Raw genomic sequence first — 20,375 nt, 5'->3', positions numbered from 1 at the left:
GAGAGATTGAGAAACCATGTGTCTTCTTCATGATTGGAGAGCAGATGTAGAAGGGGGAGCAGACTCCCATCCTGGTGTTGATACTGCAGGGATATAGGTAAGAGTTTCAGAGGCAGTATTGTTTTTCAGATAAGGTGAGAAAATGGAAACGAAGATTTCTTTGGAAGAAGAGAAACAGTTTCCATAGAACACAATGAAAAAGGGCTAGAGGGAAGGAGGCCATCAGTGAAAGAAGGCGAGACTAGGATAGAAGATTGAGATTATAGCGTAGGAGAGCTGCGGGGGCTTTTATACTTTAGGTAAGGACTGAGTAGTGCAGGGAGTTTAGCTGGAGCTAGGAGAGAACAAGGTGTTCCAGTTGTCCTGCAGAGAACTAGTGTCCGTGTTGGACAGGCCCCGAGGATAATAGGCTGCATCAGACAAAAAGAGGAAGGAGACATGGAGGAAGCTAAGCTAGATGTCTACAGCTGTGACTTTCTGATTTGTCACTCTGTTTTAGTGCTCATTAAGGCGGTAGTTAACATCATCAAAATAAAAATAGCCTGCATGGAAGGAACTTCTTCAAAAGAAAACCGTGTAACTATACCATGCTTTTTTTTCCTGCCTAGAATTTGTTCTACTTTTTTGAATGGTGCCACAAGGTGGATATAGTGTAATACTTTTTAAAATAAGCTAACCAGTATTTTAATTACAGATCACTAAGCAGTTTTGAGTCTGGAGAATTTGTTGAATGTACCGAACAATTAGAATTGCTACCTGGAGAAAATATCAATCTCCTTGCCGTAGGATCAAAAGAAAAAATAGGTATTTGAGAAATTTTTAAAATGAATTATTTTTACCAATAAGTTATTTAAAATCTTTAGCTTAGTATGTTTTACTGAAAAATCTGAAAGTTATTGTCCATGTGAATAACAAATTTAGGACTATTCTATTTACACTTGATTAGGCAAATGAAAACCAGTTAGTTTAATATTTCCCAGGCTAAAAAAGGCTACATTAATATTTGGGATTTTACGAAGTAGAGTTTAAGCTAAAATATTTTTTTGATAATTTGAAGTCTTGATTGATATCTTGATGTGGTTCATTAACTTCCTTATCACAACTGGAACATTTTGAAAAAGAGAGATCTAAAGTTACCATATTTTTATGCAAATAATATGTGCAGTATACAGTTTTTGCCAGCCATACAACCCTCCCTCGCTATTTTTGTAAGCGAGCTATGCCGCATGTTATATGTGTGGGTGTGTTATTTACATGGGCGTGTTAGTCGCAAAAAAAAAAATACGGTAGTGTGAGCGTTCTTTGTATTAACGTTGATTTGCTGCACTTACTAAGATTTGTCAATGTAGGTCTAGATTTGCCCACTTAAATAGTGGTTGATTTATTGATTTTAGAGCCTTTGAAGTCAACTGATTTTTGGGTGACCTGAAGTATAATTTTTATATAGCTGTTGGAAATGTTTAATCATAGTGTTCAGCTGCCTGAATTTAAATATGAAAGCAGATACTCATTTTCAGTATTTTAAATGGTGATTATTTTAAATACTGTCCAAATACTTTATCAGTCTTATACATAAAAAGCAAATTAACTTAATGAAATTTATCTAACTTCTGTAGATATGAAAAAATTGCTTCCTAACATGTTAAGTCCTGATCCAAGGGAACTTCAGAAATCCATTGAAGTTCAGTTGTTGAGAAGCTCTGTTTGTTTGGCAACTGCTTTGAACCATATAGAACAAGATCAGAAGTGGCAGTCTATAACTGAGTAAGTTTCCTCTTTTGGAGGTGAATGTGAATGGTGTATGTCAGTATGATAGATCTGTGGTGGGGTGTGGACTAGATTGCTACAATACTAGTCCTCACAGCTTCATTTTAATTGTGGATGTCTTATGATATGTGAATGCTACTTGCCTACATAAACTGGGGTCAAAACCAGGTAAAATGTAGAAATCTCCAAAAGCAAATGTCTTGACTTGCTCATAGCATTTTACTAAAGAGCAGGCTGCTCGTGTTATTCTTTGGACATCTCTGTGGTGGCATCTTATCAAGTGCTTTATCCCATTAGTGGTTACAAATTGAAAAATCACGTTTATTAATTGACCATAAACATTTGTTTCAGAAACATGGTAAAGTACTTGAAGCAAACCTCCCGCATAGCTATTGGACCACTGAGACTTTCTACTTTAACAGTTTCACAGTCTTTGCCGGTTCTAAGTACCTTACAGCTGTATTGCTCATCTGCTTTGGAGAACACAGTTTCTAACAGACTTTCAACAGAGGTGTGTATGTGCATTTTTAAAAGCATATTCTAACATTGGTGTGAAACAAAGTTTTTTAAAATAGCATTGTAGTTAGACACGCTGGTAAATCCAGAAATCTCAAATGCCATTTTCAGGCAGATTTTCGTTTGAAGTACATAACCTCAGCGGTGGCTAATTGCTTAATTTTTCCTTCAAATGAGATACCTTATTCCTCTTTCAAAGAATAGCGACAGGTACAACTTCTGGTATAGACAAATACTGTTGTTCTTTCTAAGTGGTTAAAGGGAATTTTTTTTCTTTTTTGAGAGGAGAGGGGTATATAAACATTTTCCTTAGGCAGATTATATTTTATGTTTGACCAGAATGAAGGTTCCCCCCAACAAAGAGGTAAAATTATACCAAAGACGGGGCCTTCCCAAGGAAATTATAATCTCAGAATCTGATGATAAAGCAGTAGTTTTTATGTGTTTCTGTAATTCAGCCCCTGCTTTATAGTAAATTTGCAGTGCTTATTTTCTTATTAAAATTGCTTTATTGATAATATTTTGATAAATTGAACTTAATGTTCCGAAAAAATTTTATGGAGTGGCAAAAATTAAGTTTTCTTTTGTAGTGACTTTGTGCTTCCATTTTGTGATTAGAAACTACGTGATGAAAGGGAGAATTTAATAGCTAAGCCTGGATGAGGTCTGAAGTAGCTGACTTACGTGGATGTGGAGTCTTGGATTCATTAGCAGTAGGCTCTAACTGAAGTCATTTTTGTTTTTCTGTGGCAGGACTGTCTTATTCCACTCTTCAGCGAAGCTTTACGTTCATGTAAGCAGCATGATGTGAGGCCGTGGATGCAGGCATTGAGATATACCATGTACCAGAGTCAGTTGCTGGAGAAAATAAAAGGTAGCTAGGCTTTGTTTCTTTTTTCTTTTTTAAATAAGTTTTATTGAGATATAAGTTACACATTTTAGGTGTTCAATTTATTTACACATTTTAAAATTATACATTTTAAGTGATGAGTTTTGACAAAGATATATACATCTGTGTAATCACCAATCCTGTCAAGATGTAGAACACTTCTTTCACCCCAGAAGGTTCGCTGTCCGTCTTCCCAGTCATCTTGCTCGTCCGTCTCTGCTCTGGGCAATCACTGATTTGCTTTCTATCACTGTAGATTAGATTTGTCTCTGTTAAAGTTTCATGTGAGTGGAATCATATAGTATATACTCTCGCGTCTAGCTTTTCTTGCTCGGCATGATATTTTTAAGATTTTCATCCATGTTGCATGTATCAGTAGTGTGGTCTTTTTTATTGCTTAGTAGAAATCCATTGTATAGATAAAGTGTGCAACGTGTTTATTCACCCTTTGACGGATTTGGCCTATTAACATATGAAGCTGTTATGACCATTTGTGTGCAAGTCTTTGGGTGGACATAAAATTTCATTTGTGTTGGGTAAATGCCTAGGAGTGGACTTGTTGGGTTCATATGGTTTACGTTTCAAAACGGTTCAACAGATTCTTGTAAAGTGGTTATACATTTTACATTCCTTCTGCCAATTTACGAAAATTCCAGCTGTTCCACATCCTTGGTGTTTTTGGTCTTTTTAATTATTGGAGTGGGTATGTAGTAGTATCTCATTATTTTATTTACATTTTCCTGATGATTGGTGATTTTGAGGATCTTTTCATTTGCTTAATAGCCTTTGTATGTCTTACTTTGTAAAATGTTCAGCTCTCTCACCTGTGTTTTCATTGGGTTGTCTTATTAAGTCATAAGACTTTTTTATGTATCTAGAGACAAGTTCTTTGTCAGATGTAATGTACTGTGAATGTTAAGTTTTAAACGCTCCAAATGAATAGCTAGAAAGTTAGTATTTGTAAGTAATATTTATGTAAGTCGCATTTATGAGAAAGAAGTGTCTGTTGTGTTAAGGGGATGCTAGCAATTTACTTTATTGGTCTAAAATAGAAAAGTTGCCAGGATTCTGTAGAATTTTAGTCGAAAACATGGTAGCTGGAGTTACTGAGTAAATCTGATTTTTAAATTTCAAATAAGCTAAGTGCTGGGATATGGACTTTAACTGAAGGGTGATTACTGGCACTTGTGACTCAGCTGTCCCTTTATTGCTAAGCAGACTTGAGTTTGGATCTCTAGCCCAATATTTGCAGATTGAGGGGCCTTACAGGAAATCATTAAGGAGACCTGGTGGCAAAGTGGTTAAGCACTTGGCTGCTAACCAAAAGGTCAGTGGTTGGAACCCATCTGCCACTCTGTGGGAGAAAAGACCTGACAATCTGTTTCCGGAGAGATTACAGCTTAGGAAACCCTATGGGGCATTTCTGCTCTGTCCTATAGGGTCCATGTGAGTCGGAATTGACTTGACAGCACACAACAGAGCAAGTCATTAAACTTCTGAGTCACTTTCATTTTCAGTAGTATGGGGATTGCCCCAGCTGTGAGATCTTGTGAGGGTTGTATGAGATGAGGCAAAGTATATAAAAGCTCTAGCGTTGAGATGTAACGATGAACAAGTCAAGCCTTTTTTCTGCATTCCTAGAACCAAGGGGATTCTGGAGTCTAGCGTAGAAAACTGACATTAAACAAAGAACAATATGGTGTGCTGAATGGAAGCACACATGCATGGTGCTAAAAGAAGATATAACAAAAGCATCTAATTAAATCCAGGGGCTCTAGAATAAAGAACTTGAGGAGAAAGTAACAGTAAAGCTGAGACCTGAGCAAGGTAGAGATGAGAAGGAAGGCAGACTGATTGACTTAGAAAAAACATCAAGTGTGAAGGCCAGAGAAAATAATGAAAAATTCTTAGATGACTCAGTTCACCTAAGAAAGAGTAGGGAGAGATGAAGCTGGGTGAGATTGAGATTGGAATGGAATGCAAGGCATCAGTGCTTTACAAGCCAAATTAAGGAGTTTGGGCTTTGTCAGAAGGGCATTGGGAAGCCATAAACATGGAAGTTAAATGTTCAGATTTACCTTTGTGTAAGATCAATTACAGGTTGGAGAAGGGATTAGGGAGGATAAGACTAGGGACAAAGGGACCAATTAGACTGAAGTCCCTGCTAAAGAGTAGTAGCCTTGGGGATAGAAAAAAGCAGATAGGCTATGAGGGTTGAAGGAAAAGCCTAGGATGACTGCTAGGTACCTGCTGGCACAAGGTTAATCACGTGCCTTTCACTGAGACGGGCTGAACAGGAGACATGTAAATGGTTTGGAGGATGGTGGAAAATGAGTCCAATCTGACACGGGTTGGAAGTGCTTTTGAAGTGTCTGAGTAGAGGTGACTTTAGACACATGGGACTCAGATGTTGGGTCTGGGCTAGAGCTAAAGATTCAGGAGTCATCAGCATTTATATGGTGATTGAAGCCACAGGAGCAGATGATATTGTCCAGGGAGAGTAAGCAGAGTGAGAAGAGTAGAGAGCCTAGGACCGACCTGAGATGAACACCAATTTTAATGGATGGGTGGTAGAAGAAAGGAGACTGAGAAGGATTCATGAGAAAGGTAGGAGGAAAACCAGGAAAGAATGACCCGGTGGAAGGGCAGAGGGAACTTACAGAAGAAGAGGGGAATGGTCTAGCCTTACCATCATTCCCACCCTTTGGTCTGGGTGCTTTACTAAAAAAGATTCAGAAACTAAAAATTTAGTTTCTTACTCTGAATGAGTTTTGCTTTTCTCTACTTTATTGTGTACATTTATTCAACAAACATTGTTTACTGTATGCCAAGAACTTTGATAACTGCTAGGGATTTGACAAGGAAAAAATGAGTTGTCTGTTTAGGGAGGTGGTGGGAAGGTGGGGGTTAGTTGGGGAAGAATCTTTGGGCCATGTCTCTGCAGTGTAGGGTAACAGAATCAGGGACTAATAAAATGTTTTCTTCTCTCCAGAGCAAACAGTTCCAATTAGAAGCCATCTCATGGAATTAGGCCTAACAGCAGCAAAATTTGCTAGAAAACGGGGGAATGTGTCACTTGCAACAAGACTGCTGGCACAATGTAGTGAGGTCCAGCTGGGAAAGACTACCACTGCTCAGGATTTAGTTCAGCACTTTAAAAAGCTATCAGCTCAGGGGCGAGTGGATGAAAAATGGGGGCCTGAACTCGATATTGAAAAAACCAAACTACTGTATACAGCAGGTTAGTAAAATGAATTACGGTTAATACATGACAGTAGTAAAAATCATAGGCATGAATGTTTCTGCTTATGGTGCAAAGCAATAATAGAAAAGTTGCTTATTTTCAGCTGTTGCAGAATATTTGAATCCTGAATAATAAATTATTTGTAATTGACTTACATTTCAGTGCTTTTTAAAGAAGTGTTTTTGTTGCAGTGTATCAGAGTAAGAAACGTCTCCAGATATTGTTGATTATCACTGAATTTACATGTTTTTAAAAGTTCATTATTTTACTGTGAAGTAGTATCAGTCTTTGCTTTTAAAGGTTATAAGTGCTGGTTTTTTGGTTTTATATAGGTCAGTCAGCACATGCAATGGAAATGTTGAGTTCTTGTGCCATATCTTTCTGCAAGTCTGCCAAAGCTGAGTACGCAGTTGCTAAGTCAATTCTGACACTGGCTAAATGGATCCAGGCAGAATGGAAAGAAATTTCAGGGCAGCTGAAACAGGTTTACAGAGCTCAGCAGCAACAGAACTTCACAGGTCTTTCTACTTTGTCTAAAAACATACTCGCTTTAATAGAACTGCCAACTGTTAATACGGTGGATGTTAATACAATGGAAGAAGTCTATCCTCTGATTGAGAGCGAATCTACAGGTTGGATTTCTTTTATTAGCTTTAATATATTAATTTTAGAAGTTATTTTTCCCCCCGTTTCAAAGTTTACAATGTTATGCTGTCTATAATTTGCCACAAAGACTGTCTATGAAAATTTAGAATTTTATGTTGCCTGGAAGTAACTAAAAAGCACTTCTTTAGTATCTGAATGCCGTTGTGGAAGTCACTGAACTCTTCTTGCAGGCCATATTTCCAGCCTTCCAGATTCAAGTTGCATTTTTGGTTTTATGGAATTAGATGTTTTTGCTGACAATAAGATCTCATCCCACAGATCAAATATTTCAGGTCACACTAGAAGAAGCCACACAGATAGAAAGTAGTAGACTGTGCTCTCCTCAACTGGTGGAGCACAGCAATTACAGAAGGATTCAAGTTTTTTCACATTCTGACACTCATACTAGTAACGGAAGGTCAGACATCATACAGTTGGTGAGGAAAATTTTACCATAACGTTTTAGATTTAAAGATATTTTTGCCATAATCCTGATATGGGCTAGTAGTCACTATTTCTAGCTATCTGATTTTATTTTTTACATTTTACATTCTATATCTGGAATTTATGATTTTATACTGAATATAGTATATAAAATACCGCATCTGGGAATGTGATGAGTGTCTCCCTACCTTCACTAAAACTGGTTTTAAGTCACTTTCCACACAAGTGAGATGAAAAAACACTTGAATACTTGCCACTTGCAAGTGTCCCTGTATAATTGGAATGTCTTATATACCCATACATTTTATATGCAGACAAATATGGTAGTTACTTCATTCAACGAAGGCTTGAATGCCTCTTATGGCAGACACTGTTGTTCTGTTTTTACAGATTGGAATGTAATTAACCTTTTTGCTAGAAAATGAGAAAATACCTTTATTTTGTTGTTTTGAAGACTCGGGTTTTAATTACACCTTGTAAAATAATTTTAATGTATGTACTAAAGGGTCTTGATACTCGTAAGGGTGGGTCTTGATACTCATAAGGGTATGTCTTGATTGTTATAAATCTTTATATTGGCAAATAGCACCATCACAGGCAATTTCTTCACCTCTGAACTGGGGGTAGATATTTACTTCATGCATCTCTATGATTGAATGAGATTGTATACTCATCACCTGTGTGTTATTTTTGCTAAAATGTTTAATCTGAATCTAATCATGAGGAAATAGCCAGTCAAATCCAGAATGCAAGATATTCCACAACACATCTGACACCTGAGCTGTTCATAAAGGTCAGTGTCATGAAAGACATGGATGTGTTTGACTGGGTGATAATTTAAACTTATTTGACAAGGTAAGCAATTCATTTCAACTTATAGAAAAGTATAATTCAAATTTGTGCCTTACCAAAATTTTGTTCTGTAATGTCACGGAACTTAATGATTGCTTGCACTTAGTAAAAACCTACAGTGTTAATGGGAATGCCGTCAGAGATTTGTGAATGTAACATTGCTGAGACCCTTTATTATTTTTTCTTCCACCATGGCAGTCCACATTGGAGTTGGAGAACCTGACTTCATTTTGGGACTGTTGTATCACCTGTCTTCAGTACAGGCACCTGAAGTAGCCAAGTCTTGGGCAGCCTTGGCTAGTTGGGCTTATAGATGGGGCAGAAAGGTGGTTGACAATGCCAGGTATGTGTATGTAAATGTGTAATTTATTTGATGCATTGTAAAACAGAGATTTAAAATGTCTGATGATATGGTAAAATTTTGGTAATGGAAATCCTGATGATTTGTTTATTTTTATAGTCAGGGAGAAGGTGTTCGTCTGCTGCCTAGAGAAAAATCTGAAGTTCAAAATCTGCTTCCAGACACTATAACTGATGAAGAAAAAGAGAGAATATATGGTATCCTTGGACAGGCTGTATGTCGGCCAGCAGGCATTCAGGCAAGAAAAACATGATACAGTGTTTAGGGGGAAATAGTGTCAAGATCACAGTTTTAATGCAGCGATTTTGAGGAAATTGATCACATATATTTGATTAAATGTTGAATGGGGTTTAGGCAATTATTGTTTTAAAAAAATCTTTTTTTTTTTTTTTTTTTGAGTGTTAAGATGAAAGTGAGTTGTAATATTTTTCAAAGAAGACTAATTTCTTAAGAAATCAATTCGTTTCCCTAGGGTCCTGTTAAAGATAGGTAAAGTTTATTTTACGTTAATTACATTTTCTCTTTTAACTACTATTGTGATAAGAAGTTAGGTTCTCAACCCTGGATTAGCTCTAAGTTAAAGTACCTTGGGTGCTTTTAAAGTATGCTAGTGCCTCAGCCTTATCCAAGATATTCTGGTTGGGGCCTGTGTGTGTACACATGTATGTTTAAGTTTGCTACCTGATTGTAATATACAGCTAGAGTTGAAAACCCAGTGGATTTAGTTGTATCAGTTCTAGAATGCTATAACTGTTGAATATTTAATTCCAGTCTTCAAAACCATGGATTTTACTTGCTGAGGTAAACTGTATTGAATCAATTCTCATTCAGGACCACAGCGTATGTCAGTATCTGCCAAAGTTGGTGTTATTGTACATGCACCATACTGTAAAGAGAGTGAAGTCTGCTTTACTTGTATTCTGTGTACATTCAGCTTCAAACTTCAGCAGATAGTGTTTAATTTTCTGCTGGCAGAATATTATAAGTTGGAGGCATTTAAAGTACAAAAAAACCCAGAACCATCTTTAATCTTTGCTAAATGCTTACATCCTTCTTCATTGGCTACATTAGTAAATGTGTCATAAGGAGAAGCATACTGACATTGAAATAACATTAACGTAACAGTAAATGTGGAATAACTTTGTATTTTATAAATGATAAAAATGCTTTCATATGACAATAAAACCACATACTTTTATCCCTCTTCAGTTTGTGTTAAAAATGACATTTTGTGGCCACATTTTCTCTAGGATGAAGACATAACGCTTCAGATAACAGAAAGTGAAGACAATGAGGAAGATGATATGGTTGATGTTATCTGGCGTCAGTTAATATCAAGCTGCCCGTGGCTCTCAGAACTTGACGAAAGTGCAACAGAAGGAGTTATTAAAGTGTGGAGGAAAGTTGTAGACAGAATCTTCAGCCTGTATAAACTGTCCTGCAGCGCATATTTTACTTTCCTTAAACTGAACGCTGGTCAGGTAGGTATAGCACATTGTGCTGTGTAAAAAAAAAGGGTGAGATTTCTTTTCCAGTAGACCACAATCAGTATTCTGAGTTGTGATTTCTCATTTTTTCTCTTAGGTTCCTTTAGATGAAGATGACCCCAGGCTGCATTTAAGTAATAGAGCGGAACAGAGCACTGATGATGTGATTGTGATGGCAACGCTCCGATTGCTCCGATTACTCGTTAAGCATGCTGGCGAGCTGAGGCAGTATCTGGAGCGTGGCCTGGAGAAAACACCTACTGCTCCATGGAGAGGTCAGAGTCTAAACCAGATGTTTCAGTAGAAATTATTTCTGGATATATAAAACAATAATAGAAGTAGTAGTTCCTTTTTATTTGAATGTGTGAAAGAACAGTTCCATTAGTTCAAAGGGCACCCCGGACTGCTTGTTACACCAGTAAGACGTTTCCTCCCACTTTTTGAAGCATGAGAGGTGGAAAGGCAGCAGCTTTTTACATTTAAAAAAAAAGAAAAAAAGAATTTTTGGAAAGGGTACTGAAAATAATTTTCAAAACAGTTTGTATACCCTTTGTAAAAATTGTCTATATTTGCCTTCTTTTACAGGCATTCAAAGAAAATACATTTCTCTCGAGCATTTTTGAGTTGCTGTGGATATTGGTTACAGCTCTGTACCTTAACTGCACTTGTAAATCAAGAACTATTGTGTATGCTTCTTTGTTATTACAGGGAGAAATTTGAGGTCCTTAGAACTTGTGCCGATGCTGGCACACATCAAGTTTTATCCTTTTGCACCTACTGTTTTAGCAGTTTTTAATAACTTTAAGCATCTCTCTTCTTATCCTGAAGGAATTATTCCACAGCTCTTCTCACGCTTAAACCACCCAGAAGTGTATGTGCGGCAAAGTATTTGCAACCTTCTCTGCCGTGTGGCTCAAGATTCTCCCCATCTCATATTGTATCCTGCAATAGTGGGTACCATATCACTTAGTAGTGAATCCCAGGCTTCAGGTATGGAATATTAAGATACCGATACTTATAAATTGTTGTATAAATAATTTTTGTTAGTTAATTTTTTTTGGTGCTTTCTGTCAGTTGTTTGTATTTTTTTTGATAGAAATAATTGACCCTTATTGAGTGAGTAGCTGCTGTGTGTCTGGCACTAGGACGTGTGGTTTACAAGTTTTCAGTCTTTACAGTACCCCCTAAGACTTGAGAGATTGAAGAACTCCCTCAGCTTCACTGAGCCGAATAAATGGCAGATAAAGATTGAAACCTCATGTATATGTGGCTCTAACTTCTGGACTCTGGCTGGTAGAACACTCTTTGTTACAGACACATTATCTTTTTCACATTTATCTTCCATCGACTTAATACTACCAAATAAAACAGTCAGCTCAAGTTGTAAAAATGCCGAATATCCGCAGTCTTTGGTTAATTTAATGCACAGAAGGCAACTTAGTTACATGAGTACTTCTAGAGTGGAATAGATTATCATTGTTTTCCCTAATACAGCGTACACACCTAGGAGAAACATTCCAAGTATACCTTATTCTCCCATTTCATTATAGGAAATAAGTTCTCTTCTGCAATCCCCACTTTACTTGGCAATATTCAAGGAGAAGAATTGCTGGTTTCTGAATGTGAGGGAGGAAGTCCTCCTGCTTCTCAGGATAGCAATAAGGATGAGCCTAAAAGTGGATTGAATGAAGACCAAGCCATGATGCAGGATTGCTACAGCAAAATTGTAGATAAGCTGTCCTCTGCAAACCCTACTATGGTGCTACAGGTAAAAGAACCCCCAAAACTAGAAACCTTATATGTTTTAAAACAATTTTTATTGTACTTCTCTTTCCCCTAGAAAAGCCTCCCACAAAAACTGTTACAGAAATGATATTTGAGGAACAAAACTTTGGAATAATCAATATTGGTTTTACAAACCTGCATTGATAGAATCACTGATTTCAGGGCTCTATATTGTATAGTGAACAGCAGACGCACACACCTAACTTGTAATGCCCAGCATGTGAAGTACTGCGCTGTATTAGAACTGCAGCTGAGCCCATTTGGCTGTGCCCCGTATGCAGGTTCAGATGCTCGTGGCTGAGCTGCGCCGGGTCACCGTTCTCTGGGATGAGCTCTGGTTGGGAGTTCTGTTACAGCAACACATGTATGTCCTGAGACGAATTCAGCAGCTCGAAGATGAGGTGAAGAGGGTCCAGAACAATAACACCTTACGCAAGTATGTTTTCATCCACCTTTACCCAGAAAAGGAAGCTGCTTTTCTGTGCCTGATTTTTTACAGTGCTAAGTGAGGAGCCCTGGTGGTACAGTGGCTAAGTGCTCGGCTGCTAAAGGTTGACGGTTCGAACCCACCAGCAGTCTGCTTCCGTAAAGATTTACAGCTTTGAGAACCTTCTAGGGCGATGCTTTTCTGTCCCATAGGGTTGCTATGAGTTGATATCCACTTGACTGCCAGTGGGTTTTTTTGCGTAATGTTAGTAAGTTACTCTGCTAATTCTTTGTTACTTTATTTAGACTTACCCTTTGATACTGTTTACTTACGCTTGATACATTTAAAGTGTTCCATGTTTGTGTATAAAACTCTTTAATGTATGATAAGCTTCTGAATAAAAATATCTCCCTGGCCAGAGAGGAGAAAATGGCAATCATGCGAGAGAAGCACACGGCTTTGATGAAGCCCATTGTGTTCGCTTTGGAGCATGTAAGGAGTATCACGGCAGCCCCTGCAGAAACACCTCATGAAAAATGGTTTCAGGACAACTATGGTGATGCAATTGAAAATGCCCTAGAAAAATTGAAGACACCATCAAACCCTGCAAAGCCAGGAAGCAGCTGGATTCCATTTAAAGAGGTACAGAAAAATCTCACAAATGCTACTAAAATGGAAAATTTCCTATGAGATACAAAATTTAAATAGGTGAACTCTCCTTACTGGCGACACAAGAGAAGGTTTCGTAAGCCCATGGAAGGCAGCCCATGACCAGTTGCTTACAAGAAATGCAGAGCAGGGTGTTTTCTTCATTTTTGAGAATTTTTCAGGGGAGCAGTGGGGGAGTGAGTGGGTGGCAAGCGCATACTCTTTCATTTGTGAAGGTTCACTTTAAGAAATTAGCCAAGGAATGGGCTCTGGCCTTTAGCTAAATGTTGATCTGCTAGAGATTCAGTATTTTCTACTGTTGTTCTTTTGGTGGAGCGGTGGTAGTCAATATTTCTAGCAGACAGAAAACATAACAAAATTAATTTTTATAAATACTTTGTTTTCAAATTAATTTTACATAGGGTACGTGTAGATGATTAGTGTATTTAAATAATTGAAAAATTGCTATCTTTTATGTTTTATTCCCCGTAATTCTACATTCCCTTTGGTTTTTGTCTCTTATAGCAGTATCCCATTAGTTGGGAGAGCCTATTTATTTATTACCTTGTAGCTGTTTCTTGCTTTTCCTCCTTCTTCTCTCTCTCTCTCTCTCTGTGTATGAAATGAATTATAGAGAAAAAATTTTATGATTGTGTACATTTTAAAGAATAATTTAAAAAATTATAAAGAATATCTGTATCCCTCCTTTTTTAGCTGTAGAACAGCTAAAAAAAGAAAAAAATTGAACTAGCTAAAGAAATAAAACTTTTTGGAAGCCCGATATGTCCTTCCCTAGTCATGCCTTCTCCTTAACTGCTGTTGTGAATTAATCGTTACCTACTTTAAAAAAAGTAGTTATGAATTTATGGATGTTATTGTAAATAATAATATTGTTTAGTTTCTTCCTGTTTTTGAACTTCCTATAAATGAGATATTGTATGTGTTTTCTTACTACTTATATATTTTTTTGAATACTATTTTTTTTTTAAATTATTCTTCCATATTTTGTGTGAAGCTGAAAATACTACAGTTTATCTGTTGTTCTGGCAGTGGATGTTTCCAGTTGTTCCTTTTATGAACAAAACTTGCTAAGGATTGCTTTACAATTTTCACATGAAAGGAGAGCCTGGAGTTCATTGATTCAAGGGCAGATTATTTTAACTCTCTTCTAGAAGAGATTTCTAAATCCACTTAATTGAGATAAGAGTACATTGAGGCTCATTTTTTCTTGTAATTTAGTGTTAATAACTTTTCAGATTGCTTCCTAAGGGTGTGTCCACTATCAGCCAACAGCTGGCTGTATCTTTTGCCCTAATTGCAAGGGCTAATTGACATGTTCTGGCGTTGTTCAGACATAGCTTAACAGTGGGGAATTAATTCTATAAAAGCCCGAAATTTGGTGATCACAGCAATGATTTTCTTCCTTCTGTGGTGATTTCATTACTTGTTTGGATGGAGGAGGAGGAAGGGTCTTAACAAACAGAAATCACTAGAGCATGTTAGCATACCTGTGTTTCCCCTTTCCTGTCATGACCCAAATATGTTACATACATAAATGTAGGAGCTAGACAAACAGGTATTTGTTGGTTCTTCAGTTTACTTTAATGCCAGATTGAATTTGGAATAAAATTAAGCGTTCCAATAATAATGTAAATTTGTTTTCCCATCTTATAAATATAGATAATGCTGAGTTTACAACAGAGAGCACAGAAACGTGCAAGTTACATCTTGCGTCTTGAAGAAATCAGTCCATGGCTGGCTGCAATGACTAACACTGAAATTGCTCTTCCTGGAGAAGTCTCAGCCAGAGACACTGTCACAATCCACAGTGTGGGCGGAACCATCACTATCTTGCCTACTAAGACGAAGCCAAAGAAACTTCTCTTTTTAGGATCTGACGGGAAGAGCTATCCCTATCTTTTCAAAGGTAGGGTTTAAAATTTTCCTTGTCTTTAAGAAGATTCTCAGTCTTTATTAATGCTTTTTCTGTGTGTATGGCAGGCGGGGATAGTTCCAGATGAGTTTCTGTATGTTATGAATAGCCTGGGGTAGCCTGTATGTCTCCCACGTAATTTTGAATGGCAGTGGTTGGAGGCCGTATGTAGAAAGACTTTCCATTCCTCCCCTCCCTTTGCCTGTGAGCTTGTAGAAGCTGAACAGTTAAGGACCAATTAATAATGCTTGTATCTGTTACTAATACCCTATCACTGAACAAAATGTTCTGTAATGCTCTCAGTGTGCCTCATTGACAATCAGCATGTGTTATGGCTGCTTTTGAGATGGAAACTGGTGCACTCCCAACCCCACCCCATCATGTTCCACCCCATTTGGTCACCTACTCTAGCTACTTTAACTTTGTTTTCATAGGGCTGGAGGATTTACATCTGGATGAGAGAATAATGCAGTTTCTATCAATTGTGAATACCATGTTTGCTACGATTAATCGCCAGGAAACACCCCGTTTCCATGCGCGACACTATTCTGTAACACCGCTAGGAACCAGATCAGGATTAATCCAGTGGGTGGATGGAGCCACACCCTTGTTTGGTCTTTATAAACGATGGCAACAACGGGAAGCTGCCCTACAAGCACAAAAGGTTTGTTAAAGTTAAATATACATGTATTTTCATGTGAATGTTCTTAAACATACATTTTAGCCTGTTCTCTGTTGTTATATATGCATGATTTCTAGGCTTACTACATTTATACACATTTATAAGGGTTAAAGAAGGAAAAGTCTTGATTGAGGCATCTAGGAAAGTGTTTTGGAGCCACATTTTATAAAAATAAAGTTTTAAGAAGCAGAAATGTTGGCATCGACTCAAACTTACTCCAGATGAATATGGGGGTGGTGAGGGGTGGTTGTTAATCACACAGTAACTTGATATTTTACATCTGAATGCTTTTATTGGGCTGACCAGGGTCTTTTAAATTAAACTTTGAATTTAGAGTTCACAACCATAGCATCCTGTGTACCTGGGAGATGTAGACTTCAATCTAGACTAGGAGTTTAATCTAGAATTCATTTAGCCAAATAGCTGAGTGTAAATATATGTCAAGAACGGTGCTAAGCATATAAAGGTAAATTTTGTACAGTCTCAGCCTCTGTATCCACGCCTGGCCTAAGGAAATGCTTCAAATTAGGGTAGGTGTGCAAGGAGCAAGAGTTTGAATGGAATCAACTTTTAAAAGTGGACTTAAGGATTGAATTGTATACTTAGAAAAGTAGTTAAAAAGGCAAATTTTATGTTATATATATTTTATCCCCTCTTAAAAAAAAATAGGCATAAGAGACTGCAGAGCAATTATTGAAGGATAGGAATTGGAGAAGGGCTATCTAAATTTTTATGTAAAGTGTTTCTGAATATCTGTTGTTGCACAAATTTTATATCGATAATTAAGTCGTGAATGAAGAATGTAAAATGTGTACATAAATGAATTATGATAATTTAAAAACAGAATGATATGTTACAAAGAAGAATGTAACTTGGGTGTTGAATTTTGACTTGAACCTCAAAATTTAACAGTAGACCAGTTTTTCAATCACGTAGTAATACCTAATTAAAAGAAAGATATATAGATTATAAGAAAGATGAAGTCTAGAAGAATTGGCTATTTGGTGGTTGACATTTAGCTGGATAGTAGAGAACGCCACTGAAAAAATCAGTTTTTAAAATATCGCTTTCAATGAGAAGTAATCTCTGTTCTTATTAAAATAAACTTTACCTCTTAAAAAAATGTCTTTCAAAGGCCCAAGATTCCTACCAAACTCCTCAGAATCCTGGAATCGTACCCCGTCCTAGTGAACTTTATTATAGTAAAATTGGTCCTGCTTTGAAAGCAGTTGGACTTAGTCTGGATGTGTCCCGTCGGGATTGGCCTCTTCATGTGATGAAGGCAGTGTTAGAGGAGTTAATGGAGGCCACGCCCCCGAATCTCCTTGCTAAAGAGCTTTGGTCCTCTTGCACAACGCCTGATGAATGGTGGAGAGTTACACAGGTAAGCGTTTTGTTTCGTACTTAATATTATTATTAGTTTTGCCTGCTGCCTGTTTTGTCTATCTTGGCCATTCCCCTTCCCCCTTCCTGCCTCCCTCCAGACTTAAAAAGGCAAAGCCACGACTGTGTCTGAGAGCAGGATGGTTATGGGTGAAATGAAAAGGAAAATACAAAAATTGAGAAAAGGAAAATCTAGGGAGGCTGAAGAAAAGTGTTTTTTTTTAATCCAGCATCCTGGTAATGGCAAACTGGGGCCAGGAACATGATGTTGTATGCAGCTGCTCAGTGCGGAGCCTTCCTGGCCGTGTGCGGCTGCCCTGAGGAGTCCTTTCTGTTTGTTTTTAAATAAGGGAATGGGGCTTGTGAGTTTCAGAGCATCAAGTCTGTGGTAGAAGGAAATTTGTCAGCAGTGTTTAACTTGCTCCTCTTTCCTGTTTTAGTCTTATGCACGATCTACTGCAGTCATGTCTATGGTCGGATACATAATTGGCCTTGGAGACAGACATCTGGATAATGTTCTCATAGATATGACAACAGGAGAAGTTGTTCACATAGATTACAATGTTTGCTTTGAGAAAGGTAAAATTTAAGTGGATTTTTACATTTATATGCACGTCAAAGGTTTTTTAGTGTAAGGGCAAAAATATAACGATTTGTCTTTTTAAGGTAAAAGCCTTAGAGTTCCTGAGAAAGTACCTTTTCGAATGACACAAAACATTGAAACAGCACTGGGTGTAACCGGAGTAGAAGGTGTTTTTCGGCTGTCTTGTGAGCAGGTATGCTGTTTTCTCTTAGACCTCTTAGTGTACCTGTTAAATTAACAAGCTGTGGGATTGAAAAAATGCATCTTAACGAGGAAACTTAATGCAAAACTTGTTTAAACTTCTTCTCAAAACAGGTTCTACACATTATGCGGCGTGGCAGAGAGACTCTGCTGACACTGCTGGAGGCGTTTGTGTATGACCCCCTGGTGGACTGGACAGCTGGAGGTGAGGCAGGATTTGCTGGCGCCGTCTATGGTGGAGGTGGCCAACAGGCTGAGAGCAAGCAGAGCAAGAGGGAGATGGAACGTGAGATCACCCGCAGCCTCTTCTCTTCAAGAGTAGCCGAAATTAAGGTGAAGCCAATGATGTAATAAGTCATTGTCATCTTTTTATTAGAGTACACACAAGCATAAAAAAGTTGAGTGACAGTATCTCTCCAAGATGACATTTTCGGCAGGCTGTAATGTATGATATTGAAAGGGCAGTGAAATATGCCAGTTCAGTGTAGTCTTTTTAGTAGAACATGCTCCTGTACAAAGACACGTGTAGTCACACACACAATCCTAGGAGGTGTGCTCATGATTTGAAAAGACTGTAACTTTTTAAGTGTGTAGATACGTGGTTAGCAATGACTGTTGTAAGTGTTTAGCTGGAGAGCCTCCCTCTCCTGGATTTTAAATACCCTGGTAGCCAGTGATGCTAATCTTGGTCAGCATGGTGGTGTGGTAACTGCATGGTGTTATGGAATTGAGTCTGTCAGTTTATGGTTATGTGAACTTGGATGAGTGAGTTAACTTCTGGATATCTTTGTCTGTAAAATGGAGGTGATGCCACTGACCCCTCAGGATTTTGTTGAGGATTAAATAGAATAATATGTGTGGAATGCCTTTCTAATGTGATCTTTCTAACAGGCATCTTCATATTTCACAGTTGACCCTGCAAGAATCTTCTAATAATAACGTCTTTTTACAGGTGAACTGGTTTAAGAATAGGGATGAGATGCTGGTTGTGCTGCCCAAGCTGGACAGCAGCTTAGATGAATACCTAAGCTTGCAGGAGCAACTGACAGATGTGGAAAAACTGCAGGGCAAACTGCTGGAGGAAATAGAGTTTCTGGAAGGAGCTGAAGAAGTGGATCATCCTTCTCACACTCTACAACACAGGTTTAAAACAGTGTTGGGTTTTTATTATTACAAATAATTTACTATTAAAAATCATTAAAAAATTATACTATTAGGGAAACCTTATGCTTGTGTAAATACTGCTGACTTGGATAAGAATTATTGCAACACTTGCTTAAATAATAGAAGCTCTCCTAAGAACTATCATTTCAAAGTACTAATAAGTAATTCATTTAAATTTTCTGCTTTGTTCTGTTTAAGTGCTTGAGTGACTGAGACATAGGTGAGTAGAGTGGGTAGAACACTGAACCTGGATTCAGAAAACATGAATTTTGTTTTTTTTGTCTACAGTTTGTATTCATTTGTATAATGGCAGTTATTTCATCTACTTCGTCAAGTTTTTGTAAGCATTAAATGAAATAGGGTGATACAAGCGAATGAACTTTGCACAGAGCAGGCGTTCAGTAAAGATTAGTTGAATATGCAAGTGCCAAACATGCTGGGCCTGGAGACTACAAAGATCCATAAAGCATCAGTCTCTTACCTTCAAGGAACTCAAAGTCTGCCACGTGTGGTAGAGTTTTGTTTAAAACACTGTGGGCATAGTTGAGGGAACTGTGGAGTCAGGACAAACCAGAGAAATCAAGGACATTTCAACAAGGAACATGCCAGCTAGACCAAGTATGAGCAAAATCAGGATCATGAAAGTATGTAGAAGAAAGAACAGCAAGTGATCCTTTTAATTTCCCCCCCCCCTTTCCATTAGGTATTCTGAACACACTCAGCTACAGACTCAGCAAAGAGCTGTTCAGGAAGCAATCCAGGTGAAGCTGAATGAATTTGAACAGTGGATAACACATTATCAAGCTGCATTCAATAATTTGGAAGCAACACAGCTTGCAAGTTTGCTTCAGGAAATAAGCACACAAATGGACCTTGGTATGGATTGACTTATTTTAGATACACATGTGAGCATGTGAGTTTTGTAGTTGTGTGTTTATGTGTCGTGTTCTGGTTTGTGCTCCCTTTCAGTGACTGCTGACTTGAAATGGTTTCACTGTGATTAATACTGTCTTTTCCAAAAGGTCCCCCAAGCTATGTGCCTGCGACAGCCTTTCTGCAGAATGCTGGTCAGGCCCACTTGATTAGCCAGTGTGAACAGCTAGAGGGGGAAGTTGGCAATCTTCTGCAACAGAGGCGCTCAGTACTCCGTGGCTGCCTGGAACAGCTGCATCACTATGCAACCGTAGCCCTGCAGTATCCGAAGGCTATATTTCAGAAGCATCGCATTGAGCAGTGGAAGACCTGGATGGAAGAGCTCATCTGTAACACCACTGTAGAGCGCTGTCAAGAACTCTATAGGAAGTAAGTCAGTAGCACTTAATTTTTTCATTTCTCAGTGGGGCTGGAAGCAGAGTTGCTGTTAA

The 20,375-nt window shown here is 37.9% G+C and overlaps 1 protein-coding gene across 6 annotated transcripts in view; it reads left to right on the top strand.

Moving 5' to 3' along the window:
* Positions 1-20,375, top strand: part of SMG1 (SMG1 nonsense mediated mRNA decay associated PI3K related kinase) — a 93,166-nt gene that overhangs the window by 52,627 nt on the left and 20,164 nt on the right. For all 6 annotated transcript variants that reach the window (XM_023728504.1, XM_004373293.2, XM_023728502.1 and 3 more), the window contains 23 exons: positions 695-804; positions 1,617-1,764; positions 2,119-2,278; positions 3,037-3,157; positions 6,165-6,413; positions 6,749-7,048; positions 8,556-8,700; positions 8,818-8,956; positions 9,969-10,199; positions 10,303-10,480; positions 11,034-11,195; positions 11,756-11,973; positions 12,272-12,426; positions 12,837-13,059; positions 14,746-14,992; positions 15,433-15,662; positions 16,816-17,064; positions 17,504-17,642; positions 17,730-17,839; positions 17,962-18,180; positions 18,800-18,990; positions 19,715-19,887; positions 20,034-20,313. In XM_023728504.1, coding sequence (XP_023584272.1) covers positions 695-804; positions 1,617-1,764; positions 2,119-2,278; positions 3,037-3,157; positions 6,165-6,413; positions 6,749-7,048; positions 8,556-8,700; positions 8,818-8,956; positions 9,969-10,199; positions 10,303-10,480; positions 11,034-11,195; positions 11,756-11,973; positions 12,272-12,426; positions 12,837-13,059; positions 14,746-14,992; positions 15,433-15,662; positions 16,816-17,064; positions 17,504-17,642; positions 17,730-17,839; positions 17,962-18,180; positions 18,800-18,990; positions 19,715-19,887; positions 20,034-20,313 — 4,377 coding nt within the window. The remainder of the gene's footprint in view (positions 1-694; positions 805-1,616; positions 1,765-2,118; positions 2,279-3,036; positions 3,158-6,164; positions 6,414-6,748; positions 7,049-8,555; positions 8,701-8,817; positions 8,957-9,968; positions 10,200-10,302; positions 10,481-11,033; positions 11,196-11,755; positions 11,974-12,271; positions 12,427-12,836; positions 13,060-14,745; positions 14,993-15,432; positions 15,663-16,815; positions 17,065-17,503; positions 17,643-17,729; positions 17,840-17,961; positions 18,181-18,799; positions 18,991-19,714; positions 19,888-20,033; positions 20,314-20,375) is intronic.

This window comes from Trichechus manatus, unplaced genomic scaffold, assembly GCF_000243295.1.
Source record: "Trichechus manatus latirostris isolate Lorelei unplaced genomic scaffold, TriManLat1.0 scaffold00024, whole genome shotgun sequence".
NCBI lineage: Eukaryota > Metazoa > Chordata > Mammalia > Sirenia > Trichechidae > Trichechus > Trichechus manatus.
This window is presented reverse-complemented; position numbering and strand designations above follow the sequence as displayed.